Source organism: Phaethon lepturus, unplaced genomic scaffold (assembly GCF_000687285.1).
Source record: "Phaethon lepturus isolate BGI_N335 unplaced genomic scaffold, ASM68728v1 scaffold13972, whole genome shotgun sequence".
Taxonomy (NCBI): Eukaryota; Metazoa; Chordata; class Aves; order Phaethontiformes; family Phaethontidae; genus Phaethon; species Phaethon lepturus.
The window spans coordinates 55,974-74,300 of record NW_010524169.1 but is presented as its reverse complement, the minus strand read 5'-3'; the positions used below and the strand labels follow the sequence as shown (position 1 = coordinate 74,300).

General features: G+C 38.2%; 1 protein-coding gene across 1 annotated transcript; it reads left to right on the top strand.

Moving 5' to 3' along the window:
• Nucleotides 1-12: 12 nt before the first annotated feature.
• FZD10 (frizzled class receptor 10) lies at nt 13-1,789 on the top strand. Its single transcript, XM_010282352.1, has one exon. It carries the CDS (start codon nt 26-28, stop codon nt 1,700-1,702), a length of 1,677 nt encoding a protein of 558 aa, XP_010280654.1. The 5' UTR covers nt 13-25; the 3' UTR covers nt 1,703-1,789.
• Nucleotides 1,790-18,327: the final 16,538 nt, after the last annotated feature.

Genomic DNA, 18,327 nt, shown 5'->3' with positions numbered 1-18,327 from the left:
CCGCTTCTGCGGGGGGATAAGCTCCATGGACATTGACCGCCCCGGTGACGGGAGGTGCCAGCCGATAGAAATCCCCATGTGCAAGGATATAGGGTACAACATGACGAGGATGCCTAACCTGATGGGACATGAAAACCAAAGGGAAGCTGCCATTCAGCTGCACGAGTTTGCCCCCTTGGTGGAGTATGGTTGCCACAGCCATCTGAAATTTTTCCTCTGCTCCCTCTATGCCCCTATGTGCACAGAGCAGGTCTCTACGCCAATCCCAGCCTGCAGGGTGATGTGTGAGCAGGCGAGGCTGAAATGCTCTCCTATTATGGAGCAGTTCAATTTTAAATGGCCGGACTCCTTAGACTGCAGCAAACTGCCCAACAAGAATGACCCCAATTACCTGTGCATGGAAGCCCCCAACAATGGATCAGATGAGCCACCCAGGGGATCCAGCATGCTGCCACCCATGTTTCGTCCACAGAGGCCCAGCAGTGGCCACGATCTGCAGCAGCATAAGGACAGCCTCAGCAGAATCTCCTGTGAAAATCCGGGCAAGTTTCACCATGTGGAAAAGAGCGCTTCCTGCGCACCACTCTGCACTCCTGGGGTTGATGTTTACTGGAGCAAGGATGACAAACAATTTGCTGTCATTTGGATTGCCATCTGGTCCATTCTGTGCTTCTTCTCCAGCGCTTTTACTGTACTCACTTTTCTGATAGATCCCCAGCGTTTCAAGTACCCCGAGAGGCCCATTATCTTCCTCTCAATGTGCTACTGTGTCTACTCAGTGGGTTACATTATTCGCCTCTTTTCAGGTGCTGAAAGTATTGCCTGTGACAGGGACAGCGGCCAACTCTATGTCATCCAGGAAGGACTGGAGAGCACTGGCTGCACCATTGTGTTCCTGGTTCTGTATTACTTTGGTATGGCAAGTTCCTTGTGGTGGGTAATCTTGACTTTAACATGGTTTCTAGCAGCTGGGAAAAAATGGGGGCACGAAGCAATTGAAGCAAACAGTAGCTACTTTCATTTGGCAGCATGGGCCATTCCAGCTGTGAAGACCATAATGATCCTAGTTATGAGAAGGGTGGCTGGAGATGAGCTGACAGGGTTGTGCTATGTTGGAAGCATGGATGTGAATGCCTTGACAGGGTTTGTACTCATTCCTTTGGCCTGTTATCTAATCATTGGCACTTCTTTTATTCTTTCTGGTTTTGTGGCCCTTTTTCATATCAGGAGGGTGATGAAAACAGGTGGAGAAAATACTGACAAGTTGGAGAAACTTATGGTCAGGATTGGTGTCTTCTCAGTCTTGTATACAGTGCCTGCGACTTGTGTGATAGCTTGCTATTTTTATGAAAGACTTAATATGGATTATTGGAAAATTGTGGCAACTCAACAGAAATGCAAGATGAACAATCAGACTAAAAATTTAGACTGCATGATGAATAACTCTATTCCAGCAGTAGAAATTTTTATGGTCAAAATTTTTATGTTATTAGTTGTGGGCATTACTAGTGGTATGTGGATCTGGACTTCCAAGACTCTTCAGTCCTGGCAAAATGTTTGTAGTCGAAGATTAAAGAAGAGAAGTAGGAGAAAACCTGCAAGTGTTATTACAAGTAGTGGAATCTACAAAAAACCTCAACATCCACAGAAAACTCACCTTGCAAAATATGAATCGACATTACAACCACCCACTTGTGTGTGACCAGGTTTTAGAAAAGATGGTATCTCACCTTACAGACTCACAAATGTCCACGGTAGCAGTCAGAAATTAAAAAAATAAATGGTGCTTTTTTTTGTCAGAGAACAGTTTAATATCTCAAGGCAAAAAATGTATCACGCTGAATTCAGGACCTGGTGAAAAACTGAAGGTAAATGTACTTATGGAAAGGTTTTCAGTGAAAGAAATATTGTGAATTAAAACAGTCTCTTCTGTTACTAATTTGTAGTTAAGTACTTCATCCAGCCCTCAGGTTTATTTAAAAACAAAAACACAAAACCACCTTATTTAACGTTTTCATGTAGCTGAGCTGGATTTCCTACACGTTTCTGAGTAACAAAGTATAGTCAACTTTTATGGAGCAATCCTTTTATTTCAAAAGTGCCCAAGTGAGCATTGTCTCTTCAGGGATACTAAGATCCCACAGAGGCCTCAGTAAGTATGCTATCTGTGAAAGCAACTTCCATGCTAACTTTAACAACAGAAAAAAAAGAGAGAGAAAGAAATCCTTTACAGCTCAGCCTAGTGGGTTTGGAGTGCCTAAAAATAGGTTCAATCTATAACGCTCACCAATATTCTTTCACTAAAAGAGAAACTTCCTGCATCAGACACAAACTTCGTGAATAAGAATAATGTGCAATACATTTTTTTTCTTACCGTGACATGAAAAGAGAAACAAGTATTTTGCTGTACATAAAGACAACAAAAGAAATCTCTTAACAAAAGAACTAAGAGGTCTAGTCCTCAGAAACCCTTTAGTGTTACATTTTGTGGCTTTTTAATGGAAATCAAGCCAATGTTATACACGTTTGGACTGATTTGTGCAAAAAAAAAAGGGGGGGGGGGAATCAATTCAAAGAGACCCAAAGGGCTTATTGACTCTTTCTATTGTTAAACAAATTCTCACTATGAATAGATCAAGAAGCACTAGATTCTGCAAAGGGAAGCTTTGTATAGAGTGATGCTCTTTACTGTGCTGGGGGTGCACAGTTTTGTGCTGTATATATTTGTAATATACAATTATTTTTCATGCTCCACTATTTTATTAAAAATAAAATATGTTCTTTAGTTTGATAATTTTGTGTGTTCTAAACTTTCTCTGATGTGCTTTGTGGTTAATAAACTTGTTTCCTCAATTATTTGATAAAAGCACACTTTGAATATGATAGTTGTTGTTATACTTGCCTGCAAGTATAAGCAGATAGAACAATAATTTACTCAAAAGAAATTGCAAACTGGAATTAAATAAATGGATTTTGAAGTTGCATCTTTCTGTGAAACTCTGCAACTGAGAAAACCGAATGGGAAGAAGCTTTAGTGATGTAAAAAAGCTGCAGTGCTGTAAAGTAGTACCGTGTTTACAAAGCACAAATTACAACAATGTTCCTTGGTTAACACCCCTTTAAAATTTGCATAGGGTATGTTCAGCATGTTAAAGGTAGCTGGCTCACTTCAGCTCAGTTTGAATACAATTCAGTGTCTACTCTTCTGGCATTTTTTTTCCATTTTAACATAACCAAAGGTATCACTAGAGATTGAGGGAATATTGGGGCAAAGAAGAGGGGAAATATAAATACATAATTTGAGTACTACTTTAGGAAAGCTCTCTGATGTAGTTAAAATTGTAAATACATTTTCAGAAAGTTTTTGGTGGAGCATGATTTTGTATGAACCTGACGTTTTCCATGCAGTTGACAAACAGGCTGTGTGATCACCTGGTGAGATAGTAATATAACCTCACTTTCTCACGCAGGCTCTTCTAGAAAACCCTTTGTCAGGTCTCTCATCATAGAAAGAAGAGAGGTCTTAATGGACTTTGGTAGAGTGAGGATCCCTGTGACAGTCATCTTGTGGCTAGGAACTTTATAACAAAAGGATCTTTTTTTAGTGGTTGGGTTTTTCAATTTATCTGAGTAGTCCTACACATGAATTTTTGCCTTCTTGTAGTCTTTTTAAATGTTTCTAGCAATGACTAGGAACTTGAAGGATAAAAATTATGTTGCAGGTATTATTAATAATCTTTTCTCTGAAATGCACATATGCAAAGCAGCTTTCAACGCAAAATGTATCTTTTGGGGGAGGATGAAATACAGTTTTCCCCCTTTGTGCCTATGTGCCACTTCTTGATACACAGCTTTTAGATGCCCTGGAAGTTAATCCTGTCGGAGCACACCCTGCTGGAGCCAAAGCGGGACACTGCACTAAACAAATCCACTTCTGAAACTACTGAATGAATGCTTTTGCATCTGTATATGTTCTAGTTAAGATCAATTACATCAGATCCTAAGAAATACCAATTTCTAAAATAACCTGTGTATTGCAAATTGTTACAGGAATCCTTCAAATACGTGTTTTGTTATTATGTGTGTCACCTTGCCAGTAACATACCTGCTTCACACAAATTTCATCTCTGATGTAAAGGTTAGTGCTGGTTTTACTAGTGACAGGTTTGTTTAAGGAATGGTTTCAGGCTTCACTCTAAAATACATTAGCCACTGAAAAAAACATCTCACTATTTTTGTAGACTATAGAAAATGATTTGCTTTCATTGTTGATCATGTATTTTTACAGTCTACTACTAGGATTCTGGAAGAGGAAAAAAAAATTAAGAAAGATGTTCAGCAGTGGCTGAAATCCTGGCGCAGCATGGCCTGAATCCCTGCTGCCGTTCTGAGTTTAATCAGTTGTTAGCTTAGGCCCTTCATTGTCACCAGAGCAGAACTGCAGGTTCTTCTATGAAAATACTAAATATGAATGCTTGACTGTATGCATCATTTTACAAATAGATTCTTGCTAAACTGTAAATTAAGTATTTAGATTTTATTTCAGCTTTGCAGCTATTCAGGAATTTAAAAAGAAAAAATCCTCTTTTTTTACTGGTAAGCAAACTAGATTCTTCAAGTGTCTAATGACACTGATTTCATTACATCGGGACTAATGTACTGTAAATGCAGCAGAGTATAATTACTGTCTTTAAGGACATCTTAAGAATGAATTAATTCAGAAATGTAATTCTCACTGTCCCATAACTCCTAACAGTCTTAACAGTTTAATATTGCAGTTGCTACTTAAGGAATTGGAAGCCTATAACTGTTAGGGGAAAGTGATATACTTGTTTTCACAACATTTCAGTGATTTAAATATAACATTATTAATAATTTAACAGAAAATTTTATTCTTGTCGTAGAAGTCTGCACATTAGTCAAAGGATAATGATAATAAAACAAAAGAGTCTTTAAGAAAATATCACAAAAACATTCTATATTAAACTTTTTACTTTTCAAAGTAATTTTATGTTTTAGTAAAATCATGCTCATATCCTTATTTGTTGAATTTTATAGGATTTTTCTCTAAGTACTGTCAAGGCCTATTGCGTATTTGTTTATTAGTAGACTTTTAAGAAAAGTATCTATATGTGGATATATTAACAATTCAGTCACTCCATAGTGAACTTGTTGACAAAGGAATGTGAGTCCAGAATGTCCTTCTGGAAAGGATATTTTATCACAGTCCAGTGGCATTTATCAGATAAAAGTAATCTCAAAAAAAATTCATTCTGGTAGTGTATACATACACTGTAAATCAAGAATCAGATGTTTGCCACAGGCTTGTGTACGAGTGCTCTGTTCTCTCCTGTCAAAGCTGTAGATTACCCACGAGGGTAGAAATTGCCTCAAACTGTGTAGGTTGTGACGATGCAGATTATGTTTCAACATTCAGGTAGAGATTTGTATGTTGGGGCCAGGTAGAAGAAAGGCAGAAAGTTCCGTTTTGTTTTGGCAAGGGTGGCTTGGTAGAGTACTTTTGTTTGCTAGAGAGAGATTAATGAGGTATGGGTATGAGATCAGCAGGGAAAATCTGGACTCAGAAGAAAACCTACAAAATTCTATTTATGATAATACGAGTCTTGTTTCTCAGTGAAATGCCAACGCTTCTTACAAAGAGAAATAAAATTAAGCTCAGTAGTTTCAAGGTTTGGTTTTGGGTATTAGGACACTTTGAACAGTACAGTGCAAGCACCGTGGCTGAAAGGATGTGAGGAGTTCAGTCAAGGAATGTTCAGATCTCTTATCAGATTTTTCCCAAAGTAGCATTTTGTACGTATGTTATTACGAAGCCATTATTCACATATGGCTGTCATCCCATGGCTTCGAACTATATGAAAAGCCCAGTAACAACAATGTCTGTAACATACACCCTTCTCATTCTAACGCTTGAAATCCATGGCTTCAAGGGGATAGTTCTGTAATGATGGGATATTATGTGCTCAGGTGGTCTTTTGATGACAGGTGGTCTCCAACAACAGATGGCCTCAAAGGAGGAACTTCAGTGTGTTTTAGTTTAAAACATTTACACATTTCTTTAAAAAAATTTGAAATGTTATCCTTGTGTAATGTTCTTAAGTATTTTAGACAGAGTAGCCAAGTTATTAACACTGACAGATGATAAATCAGGGCATCCTTTAAAAGGTGGGCGATGGTGATTATGTGGTCTTGGAGCTTGCTTTGATCAGAAGTGACAGGCCTGTAAGGTCTGTGCCACTCAATCCCCCCTGAAGGGAGATCAGCACCTGTTTGCACTTTGAGGCTCCTCTACCTCCCACTGCCTTCCAGCACTATTTCATCTTTTTTAACACACTTGATGTTGATTGGCTTTAAGCAAAGTCATTATTCATTTACAAAACACTCCTTGATGGAGCTTACTCAAAACTGTATTTCAGTTTATAGCAGTGTTTGTGCTCTTACAGTTAAGGTTGTATCAACATTCCCATTATAAAAGCTTTATTTTCAGTGAGCTGCAAGTTAAAATCAGCCTGTGTGCTAGTATTAACCTGGTTTCATGTTTTTGTCCAGACAATAGTATGTATTGCCCATGAATCTGTTCAGCTTGAGCTTTTTTTACATGTTTATCCGGAAGAGACGTATGATCAGGTTTGTGAAACAAACAGGTCCCGGTTTAGTAGATCAGATTTTAGCTTAATAAATACTGTTCCAAGTAGCTTTTGCCTTACTTCTGAAATGTAATGGATATTTCTAGACAGTAGCACAAAACAAGACTTTGACTTCAGAAACGGTTATGACAAATCACAGAAATGAGTCTTCGCTGATTATATAATGTTGTATGTGGAGGACTTTGGTATGGACTTGCCGACCTAGATGCAAATACACACTGCAGTCAGCGGTATCTCATTAGTTAATTCTAGTGTGTCTGAGAACAGATGTGGTTCGTGCCTGTCTGGTTTGGGAGCCCAGTTCTGCCTTTCCTGTAGTAGCAAAGTTAAAGCTTTGGGGAGTTGTACATCAAAGGCAGGACTGAGTGATCATTGTGTGTATTTGTAAGGCATTGTTTAAAAAGGAATTCCTTCAATTTGTTGTCACTAGTTTCTTCCTTCTATTCTTCACGTTCTCCCTATAGATCTGCTCCACTGAAATCAATGGGTGTCCAACTCATTTCAGTGTATGCTTTGAATCAAAATCTCAGGGAAAGCATGTGCTACAGGAAAAGTCATTATTTTTTACTTTTTTTTTTTCCACATCAGAGCATTTTTTTTAAAGTCCTGATATGACATAAATTCATGATATGGAAAAAAATATTAGTGAGTGAAATTATTTCAATTATATTTTCAAAATGTGCTGCTGTGTTAGAATAGACAAAGTATAGTATGTTGCAAACCAAGAGTAATTTAAAAATGAAATACAGAAATATTGGATATTGATAATGTTGGAATGGAGTGGAAATTTTTTTTTCTTAGTTTATTTAGGCTTTTTGAGAGCACTACATTTATATTTATTGTAGAATGCTCAATATTAGTAAATCTGCATTTCCTGCTGACAGGACACCCCGTCAAAAATTCTCTAATTTACATCTTTGTTCATGAGTCTACCCTTTCCAAGGGGAAGTATCCATAAGAACTAATGATGAACAGCAACATTTTGAGTTGACCCTGCAACGTGCTCCTTGTTTCCTCCTTCCTTCACTGATCAGCACTTCTGTTCCCCTTCCCCTCTCTTCCACTGCTGATCTGTCTTTCATCATCTGCATGTGACTTGCTTCTCTAACCCTCCTCTCAAGTGATCCCATCCTTTTAGTCTCTAATCTGCCCACACACAGCTTTCTGTGGTACTGGCCAGTAGCTATGACTGCTTTGAGCTTTTTTGTTCGACATAAACGAAAAGATTTTTCAAAACTTGTGTTTTATCTTTCTTTTTGGATAAGGACTGTGGTAAGAAACAGAGGTTCAAAGTTCTGAGCTACCAAAGGTGCTGATGAACACAGGAGACTGTCAAGAAGAAACTGCCAGTTCTGAGCAGGTGCCTGAAATTTGAAAATACTCTTTTGTTGAAGACAAACATTGTTTGGTTCTGTCTTGTATATTTGTTATTTTATATTTCCTTTATCTGAGACTAATATCTATCTGTGTGAAATAATGAACAGGAAAGGGGGAAAGAGCATTTGATCAATTGATAAAACAGGAAGAAAAAACCCACCTTGCACTCAAAAGCTTTTAGCCTGAGGAGAGGTTTGTATGCCTCAAAGCTTCCAAGTTTTTCCTGGTTATTCCCAGCTGGTCTAATGGAAACATTATATCTGCCTTCAGCCTATCCTTCTCATAGCCTTAGTTCCTCACAGCTATAGCAATGCTACACTTAATACTACATTACAAATAGTAGTGATGAGACTGATTTTGACCTTTATGGTTCTTTAACTTTAAACAAATTTTAAAACCGGACTATGATCGCTCTAATAATTTGATAACATTAGAAGTCATGGTATTGAAATCTGGACCTCTGATACTCTTTCAGTTATACCATTTGTCTTCTTTTTAAGATTTTAGTGAATCTCGTAAAAATATTTTTATTTCATATTGTCAGCGTTTAGATTGTAAATTGATTTTTAAAGAAAGGACAGATTTTTAATGAGGTTTTAGCCTTTTTTATTACTGTAGGTGTTGGGGTTTTGTTGGGTCCTGTCATCAATTTATTTTTTAAATTACATAAAAGAATCTTTTTTTTTCTTTAGGGTATATACTGATTTTAGTAATTAGATATGACACTTTCCTTAGACTCCTCACCCTTTTGCATCCATCTCAATGTGTAGCCTTTTAGTTTCTTCGATAAGCCTTTTGTGTCTGACATAACACATGTTGGTAACATTTTCATAAGTTACTTATTGACAATTAGTAGAGAATAAAAAACAAGCCACATGTCTACATATGATTTTTATGCTAACTTAACTTGATCAGTTTGAAACCAGATTAAAAAAACTAATTAAGTCATGCAATTCCCAGTGTAGGCATGGTGATAAGTATAAAGGGAATTTTAAGGACAGAGCACTGGACCAAGTAGAGTAAATTTGAACCATGGGGGATGGAAGCTCAAGTCTCACTTGAGATGGCTTTGAGCTTGCAAATCTTTTTAGGTGTGTTTAGTAATTTTCCTCTTAGAAATTTTAGCAGCTGGATTGAAGCATAATGTGAGTACCATAAGCATAATGCAATAGTACCATTCTACTGTATCTTTATGAAAATTTAAGGTAATTCATGCTGCCCATTTAGAGAACAACACTACTGCTGAGTTTGGATTTTTATTCACAAACACAGCTCCCAAATTATCTAAGATTTATGCCTTCTTTATGATTTTTGGTAGTTACTTTGCACAAGAGTGGCTGTTGCAAACACTGTCATGGTTAAGAAGGGACAGACAAAAACCTTCTCCTACAACTTAAAGGCAGCTCATGCCAGTGTTTTTGGGGGGCTATCCAAAATTTAGCTTGCCCTTTCCTCTGTGCTCTTTTGTCTTTGAACAGCTTAGCTCTGAATTCTTGGTGGCATGGGACAGACTAGTAGATACATTTTGTTAGTTCTGGGCCAATCATAACCAAGGAAAATGAGATTAGCAAGGGTGGGCCTGTGTTTCGGCTGACTTTCAGTTTAGCTAATCTGGAGCAGTACTGGAGTGCTTGAAATCTTCACTGAAACACATATCCAAAACTTTTAAAGTGTACTTTGGCTGCCTCTTATAACACCATCCATAGACAGTGCAAACTGCACGGTCTACACAGCATTTGGGAAGTGTCTTGCAAAGAAGTAGCTGCCATCCTGGGTAGTATTTTTTGCTTTGTTTCAATCTTGCTACTGAGATAGGAACATAAAGAGTGGACCAAATTTTATGTTTCTTTTCACACTTTGTAAAAGCTCTTCAAGAACCTCCTTTGTGTACCTAACAAGGAGAACTGTGTGAAAGAGACTTCTTGAATGCTGTAGGGTTGTCTTTGACAGCAAATTCCACAATAAAGTAAACACTGGCTGAGTGTATCTATATGGAGTGAGCTGAAAGTTTGCAAATTATGAGTTCCTCCAAAAAAGAACTGAGAAAGAAAATTGAGTATGGGTAGTAAGTAGGCTAAAGATACTGAGAACAGAACCATGGGGGAGGAGGACGGCAGGCACAAACTGCCTCAAGGGAGTTGTCATTATGTAAGTCTTAAAGCTAGAGACACAAGAACTCAACTGCTTATTTTTTGCACATTAATATAATATTGTTCCCAGGAGCTTTGGTTTCCATTGTACTGCTCTGACCCACTACTCTCCTCACAGATACGGAAATGACATTCACAGATTTTGATTCCACGATTCCCTGGTTATTGTGTATAACTGTAGCAAACTTTACAGTGGAATCTGATTGTCTAATTTTATGGACGGTATTTTACACAATTAAAATGGAAGAGTATTACCCTGTTACATCTTTTGATAAACTGAAGTTGTCAATGTATATTTCTTGAAACAAATCACAATGCAGTGACAAGAGAAGGTTTGAAGAATAATCAAACTCAGAACTCCAGCCATTACTGGTTTTGTTAATTAACTTATCTGGGGCAACAGGCTCTCCTGCACGTTGCTTTGAAATTTCCACTCTTAGAGCTCACATAGTTTGGACAGTGAAGGAGTGTATCATGCAGCTCTTTGATCCGTTTTGAAAATTACTCAAAGCCCTTCATTTGCAAGATATGATAAAACCAAAATTTTAAAGGCAGAAAAAGGTATGTTCTTTACTCCTTTTAGCACCCAGATTTGGCTTCATATGGACTGTTGATGGTTACTGACCTTTGAACAAGGTACTTAATGAACCAGATTCTACTTTTATTAAGTGGTACAAGAAACATGAAATGAGTTTGGGGGATTGCCACATTTACAGAATAAAGTGTAGATCAGCCTAAGAATGATGGGACTAGGTCCAAGTGTTTGCTTATTTCATCCCTTGATAATCAGGAGCCGCCCTCTTCTGTGTATGCGCATATTGGAAATATGATGGACTGGAATGATTTTGAGTTTGTCTTCCCCTCCTCAGACTGCCATCATCCACAGGGTTTCAGGCATGATACAAATAACACCAAAGAAGAATCACAGAAATCACAGACTGGGTACTTAGTGGATCATATACTCTCTTGAGAAAAAAAGCAGACTCAATCTATCTATAAGTATTATGTGTTTCCTAGAAAAACAGAACTCTGAAAGCAATAATTTAGAAGTTATTTTGAGAACTCAAGCTTCTGTTTCCATTGTACAAATTCTGCACTCAAATCTCTGCCTGCTAAAACTTCCATGTGTCTCTGGAGCCCAGAAGGCAAACTAATGGTTTTCTTTTTAACTTGAGAATCATAAGGCTCAAAAGGGTTGAAAATGTCGTCGTGACCTTTTTGTGAAACTTGATGAAATTGTTGTGACATGGGTTTGCAGCTTTCATCTCTGCACTGGAACCTGTTCAGATTGAAGATCTCCATTGTGCAATGTCGACATGCCCAGACTCACTTTAACGCCAGTCAGGAGCACAGCTCAGGTCCTGTGGTTTCCAATCCTATGGTGAATCCTATAGTACCTAATCCACAATCCATGTCCATGGAAGAATTCCTCTTCCAGATTGAAGACAACCAGAACTTTTTTCCCCCTTTATCACTCACAGTATCAGTGGAGGTTTTAAATATCAACACTGGCAGTGACAGTTTTTGGTTTTGTGTATACTTTTGTATTACTTTTCAGTAATTTTGAGGTAGAAGCTGTTTCAGTTTGGCAAACCCTGTTAATGTCCTTTTCCTGCAAGTAATCTCCATTTGACTGCATGTTCCCACCTTCTTGTGTTAACGATCACTGTTCAGCTGGGTATTTAAAGCATCAAAGAGTGGCTGTTTGAAATGCAACCTTAAGCAAACTATCCATGTCTACAGCAGAACTCAGAATGCAAGAGACTGACGTTCTGGTTCCTTGTTTGATGTGTTTAACACAACAGACATATCTACAACTTGGCATTTAAAAACATCAACAAAAACAAACAAGTTGGTTTCATTTACATAACAAAAAGTTCCTTGGGCTTGCAGGGAGGTTCCTTTGAAATGCACAATTGCTTCTGTCACTGATAGGAGAGGGATCTGTCTAGTCTGGAGCTCAACCTCTTGTCTGATACACACACCAAAAGGCAAAATTTCAGTAAATTAAATCTGTTCCTTCCACATGCCAGAGCATTTGAAAAAAACCAACTAAAAAAACCAAAACTGCAGGGGCTCTATATTTTTCCTAATGTAGTCTTTTTGAAGCACTGTTCCAGTGCCAGCTTTACAACCGGTTTTAACAAGTACAGAATCAGCTTGTGACCGATGTAGAAGGCTACAATTCATAATACAGTTCCGGTAATAACCCTAGGTCACTACAGTGAGTGATTCATTACTTGTTTTTTCATTATATCCATTCAAAAACATACAGTACTCAAATAGTTGTAGTCTGTGAGTAGCTTAGTAAATGTATATGACAAAATATCCCTTTCTATCATCACAAGTCGATAATACATACAACTCTCATCATGAGACTATTGGGTATGTTGATATTTCAAATCAGTAAATCTTATTTCAAGGCAGGTTTAATCTTTTGGATTTGTACTTTAAATGTACAAGCAGCCCTTCAAGAAACCATGTAGTGACTTTTTTTCTTTTCCTTTTTTTTGAAAAAGAAGGCCTCCCTAAATTATCTCCTTTTCATTCTGATTATTTGCAGAAGTAATTTCTGAAAACAACAAAAGCAATCAGCAAAGCAAAGTCACAAGTTAATGAGAGCAGTTCATGTTAGGAAGGGAATGGTTGGTTTCTATTTGTTTTCTGTGTTTCCCATGGGGTGAGTGACACATGATTAATGTGTTACTGGTATATCTCAGTCCTCTAATGAAAAATAAATGCTAGTACAGTAAAAGTGACAGTAAAGTAATCCCTTGAAATATACTGCGGCACTCTATAGTGCAGAACTTAACAAGCCAGGCCCTTGAGTAGGTCCCAGAACCATGAAGCAGTAACTAAAAGAAGTGTTCAGAATTTACTGAATTTGTTTCTGCTATCTTAGATCTTTATGTGGCTTCAGTTAGTGTAATATCTGATCACCTCAAACTATAACATTTGTTAATCTAAATATTAACACCAAAGCTATATCATCCTATTACACATAGTGAACTGAAATGCAACAGAGTGTAGACAAGTCGTTCCCAGCTAGTGAGGCATGAGCGTGTTAGAAGGGAGGCACAGCTGAATCGCTGCAGGCACTGCGGAGCAGCTGACTCACACAGGGACGGAGGGGTAAATTACCCCCAGCCAGCTGAGCTGGGAGCCACAGTTTTTCGATACAGCATCAACAATATCTCGCATCTGCATGAAGCAGTGGTTCCCACAGGTGCTGTGGAAGAGGTGCTTTGGGAACATAGCAGGAGCAGAGTGTCACTGTCTTTCTGGAACAAGTTAGAGCTGACTGATGATATCTGGCCAGTGTGCTCCCACTTCCAGAAAATTCATGAAGCCGCTAGACTTGTCTCTCATGGGGCAAGCTGATATCTTGATGGGGCTTCTATATCCTCCTGGATTCCTGTGGGTAGTGAGGAACCAGCTTTTTTGTATGAGGGCAAGACTGGTATCTTGCCTCTGTGCTGGCTCTTTCATCTTCATAAATTCAGTGAGAACAAAACCTTGAATTACCAGTCTAAAATGTAGGAGTGAAGCTAAGGCAGAGCAGGATAAGGGACATGGCTTTTGAAGAGGAATTTGAATGCTAGAAAGTTGGAAGAGTGGAGCTTTGTATATTGAAGATATGTGAATGCCTGGTGACTTACTGAATTCTCATACTGTATTAAATATGTGTTATTTCGTGTCTAGAATTTTATTTTCTTATTTTAGAAACATTCACAACATAGTGGCTATGATGAGGTTCTGGGAGCAATCAAAACTTCGTATCATGGGCAATAAAGAGAGCAGATAGTTCTTCCCCTGACAATATGATCGCAACGTACTACACTAGCATCCCCAGTTTAGCACTTCATGGAGTAGTTACTGCACCTCAGCTGTAGATGTTACAATATAACCTTTGATTATTGATGGTTTATCCTGCCAGTGTATAGTTACTGTATAGTGAAGAGATTCTTCATTACAGTCACTCCTTTTTGCTGGAGAAGTTTGATTCATCTGCCAAAATCTAGCATTTTCCACAGATTATCTAAGAAATCTCCCTCAGGAATTTAAGACTGACAGTTTTCATTAGTTCATTTTGTACGTATAGGTGTGATGTTAGCTCTACAACTGAGTTCAGAACTGCAAAAAGACAGGCAAGGACCTATCATGGTTGTCACTGCAGACAGGAATCAAACATTTTCTGAAATTTTCACAGAAAAAGTCATGAAAAACAGATAATGAACAAATAGTCTTCGTTGCAAGATGACGACATCTTGTTTTCAGAGCCATTTCACAGGCAATGAAGAGAATAGCTGAGATGTGCTGCGGTAGAGCCCATGCTCTGTCCAACTCCTAGAAGTCAGATAACTACAAAAGAGATTTGAGGCAGCTGATCCCATCAGTGCAGTGAACCATTCTCATAAAGAAAATAATGAATTATAAGACAAGTTTACAAATTCTATTCTGGCTCTTGTTCCCCAAATAGGAATCTTTAATTTAAAAACATGTTGAAAATTATATGACCACAGTCTATTTATTACACAGCCTGTAAAAATGCTGTAGGTTATTTGAGGTTTTTTTAAAATAAGTTCTCTTTGCTCATGATCCTGGCACAGTCTAGGATTGGTCACGATGCTTTGGGAGTGCCTGTGCCAATCAGAAACAGGGCTGATGCAATTACTGGAAAAGCATCTTTTCCTGTCAGTTAGGAATTTTGTCAGTGAGGAAAAGGAAAAAATGGCCTATGTTTCTATTTTTCTTTTAAACTGCTCCACCTGTTAATTAGGCCACACACCCTCAGCAAGCATAGTATGGACAAGAAAGACTGGCCTCAGTGATCTTAATAACTGCAAAAACCGGTATGTTCTTTGGCTTCAGCAGATGAGTAACATTCATGGACACAGGAAATGTAGGACACTTAGAGAAAGCTCAACTTATGTTTAGGAGGAATGAATAAGTAAAAGGGCCTTACCTCTAGGGATTTACCAGTTATCACTGTGGTTTGCATTGCGTAAGGGTAGGAGGGGAACGATGCCCCTTTCCACCCATCAGTCTCCACCCATGGCAGCATGGTGCTAATGGAATGTTAGGCATGAGAGATAATTAAAAGCATTGTAATAACTGTACAGAATGTGTCACCCTTGCCTGCAGCTTCACCATCATCTCAATTCACACCCTACCCTTTTCTTTTTGCTCCACCCAAGCTTTGGTTTCCTTCACCCACTCATGACTTTTGTGCTATCTTTCCACGCTGGCTGAAACAGCCTCCCACCTCCTGTTGCCTTTCCTCCAGAATAATAACTGGTCTGTTCATCGTTGCACTGCTGTATACATAATGACCAAAATTCATGAAGCTACCAAACACTGATTACATCAGTATCAGCCATAATCAATATTCTTATCTATTAACAACTGACCAAAATATATATGCAGGTAGGATACAAGCCAGGCTACAAGTACATGATACAAGATGAGCAAAACCATAAGAAATAGGCATATTATTAGTGAGGAAACATGGGCTTCAGCTGGTCTATCACCTATGCTGAGTTGATGTTCATGCCAATCCTGTCACAGAGGGCAGGATAGAAGTGACTGGTTTATGACATGGATATCCACATCATGCTCAGAAGAATATGTGACTTGAAGCAATTGAAATGGATTCCCGTGGAATCAGCATTTGTTCAGTAATACTGCACTCATCTGCCTTTTGTTTTTCTAGTACATTGTGCCTTACTAACAAAGGAACAGATTAAAAACAGCCGAGTTCCACAGAAGACATGAGGCTGGATTCCTAGCTAAACTAGGGTTCCTCTGGTGAGCTCAGGCTTTAAGAGAACAATTCCAGTTTTAGGTGGGCCATATTATTTATCAGAACTGAGTGCAGATTTCTACTTTGAATACCCAGTTTTTGGGATGAAATGCATCAGCTTGAGTAAATCAAGGCCAATCAGCTCTTGGCAAAGCTTTAATCAATGATGGACCATACAGAATGATCATACATTTTCAAGTGGATGGGACAGATTCTGTTCTTCCTGATAGCAGTATCATTGAGAGGTAATCCCATCAGCTTCAACAAGGTACATAGATGCATTCTATGGTAGCTGAGAATGGCCTTCGAAAGTACTGTCCTAAGTTAGATGCCATTAAAAAGCAGGCACTGTTTTCCATTCTGAAGCTAAAGAGGTAAAGTGAAATGAGCTCAGTAAGCGTATGGAAGACATCATAGTTCAGGATTCTCAATCTCAAGATTTCCAATCTTGAGGTAGATATTTCACCTGGTGTTTTACGTCATGAGTATTTGATTTACAGTTATCCCACATGGATTTGAAAAGCTGCTTGAACTCTGCTTTGTTTCATGTTTAGTTTTCACAAATAGCTTGGTGTATGGACACTAGCTAACTGTGAGAGACAGGAAGGATATTTTCCATTTTGATGTGTAATTTGACTACTTTTTTTCCTCAGAGGTAATCAAAACTCACTGAAAAACACATTATTCGGTTATTGTTACTTTTTAATTTGGGCTGTTCTGACTATTTTAAAACCATTAGTATTAAATTTTGTTCTTTTGCTATTTTGGGTTTTCTTTAGCTCTTACAAAAGAAATTCCCTTCCTATGCAAACTATAATCTCATCACATCTTTCTGACAAGTTTGCCTAAATGCTCTGGTCCATTCTTTTTCTGAAAACAGAATGGAGTAGAAATATTGTCATCCTCAGGGTGTACAATGTGAACTCTATTTTTTACTTTTTTTTTCTCTTTAGTTCGTCACAACTAATCTCTATGGAAAGCCCAAAATTTCTTTTTGCATCATGCTTCTAAACACCCTTTTCTGTCTGTCTTTGAAGCACTGGAGGTTGGCCACAGCTTGAAGGTGGATTTGGCAAGTGGTATTAAACTCTCACAAATGCCTGGCTGATGAGTCTTGCTCACACACCCAGTTAGGCCGATTGCCTGATTTGGGGTCAGGAAAGAAGGCATTTTCTCTCAGATCGGACTGGCAGAGATTCTTGAGGTTTTTAGAATTTTTTTTTCCCCTCCTGTAGTGTGCAACACACACTTACTAGAGCCATCTAACAAATACAGTGCTTAGCAGAGGCATACACCACTGGTTATACACTTCATCTTTTGTGTCCTCTTTCTAATAGTAATTATTACTGTGTCCCTCAGTCTTTTACTTCAGGTCTAAACTTCACTATGTGGTGGTAGGAAGTGTCTGTGAAAGGTAGGGAGTAGCAATTTTGTGGAGCCTTCTGGATGAGCATCTATTGCATGGTTGTCTCTGACCGCGGGATTGTGGACTTGATTCAGATGCTCTTTTCTAATAACAAGCTCCTATGTTAAAGAAAAAAACTGTTGGAAATAAATATGGATATTTTTACCATTATGAAACTAAACAATTGACCTATTTATCTTTGGATTAAAAAGAGGTATTTTGCAGATATAATCTATTGGTTTTAAACTCAGATGATCTAGAATTTAATAGAGAGGGGGAGACATTCTGGGTCAGTACTAAGTTTTGTCTTACAGTAGAAGTCTTCAGAATTCCACCCTTTCTGATATCTGTAAACATGGCAATATCTGTTTCTGCAGATGGCTAGTTCCCAAGTGAGAATGACTAACCCCACTTCACTGCCTACTCCGGTTACCGTGTGACACAAGAGAATCACCAGGTGACTCAGCCTATATAAGGATCCAGAAGCCTCTAGGCCTTCTGTCCTTTGATTTAATTACTAGATCTCAGTGAAAGTATGGGACATGATTATGAAGGCTGTTGGTACCACAAAAATGCAAATTGAAGTATGCAGATTACCTAGTTACATATGCAGGCAGGTAATTTAGTTGGTAATTGCTCCAATTACAAATTCAGATGCAAGCATGTGTAGATGCAAGAAGAATGTTTAAATTTCTTTTATTTGAACATTTTGAACTCTGTGTACAATCCTACAGATACCCAAAGTACTGGTAAAACTTTGGCGCATGTTCTGTCTTCCGTGAGATTTTTTCTGCTTCTGCAATTTTGTAGATCATTTCCCTCACAGAATTATGTGCTGCAAAGTGCATTTTCTGGATCTCCAAGAATGAACATTGACCTCATTCTGGGGAATATTGCATATTTTTTTCTATTCACTTTCTGTAC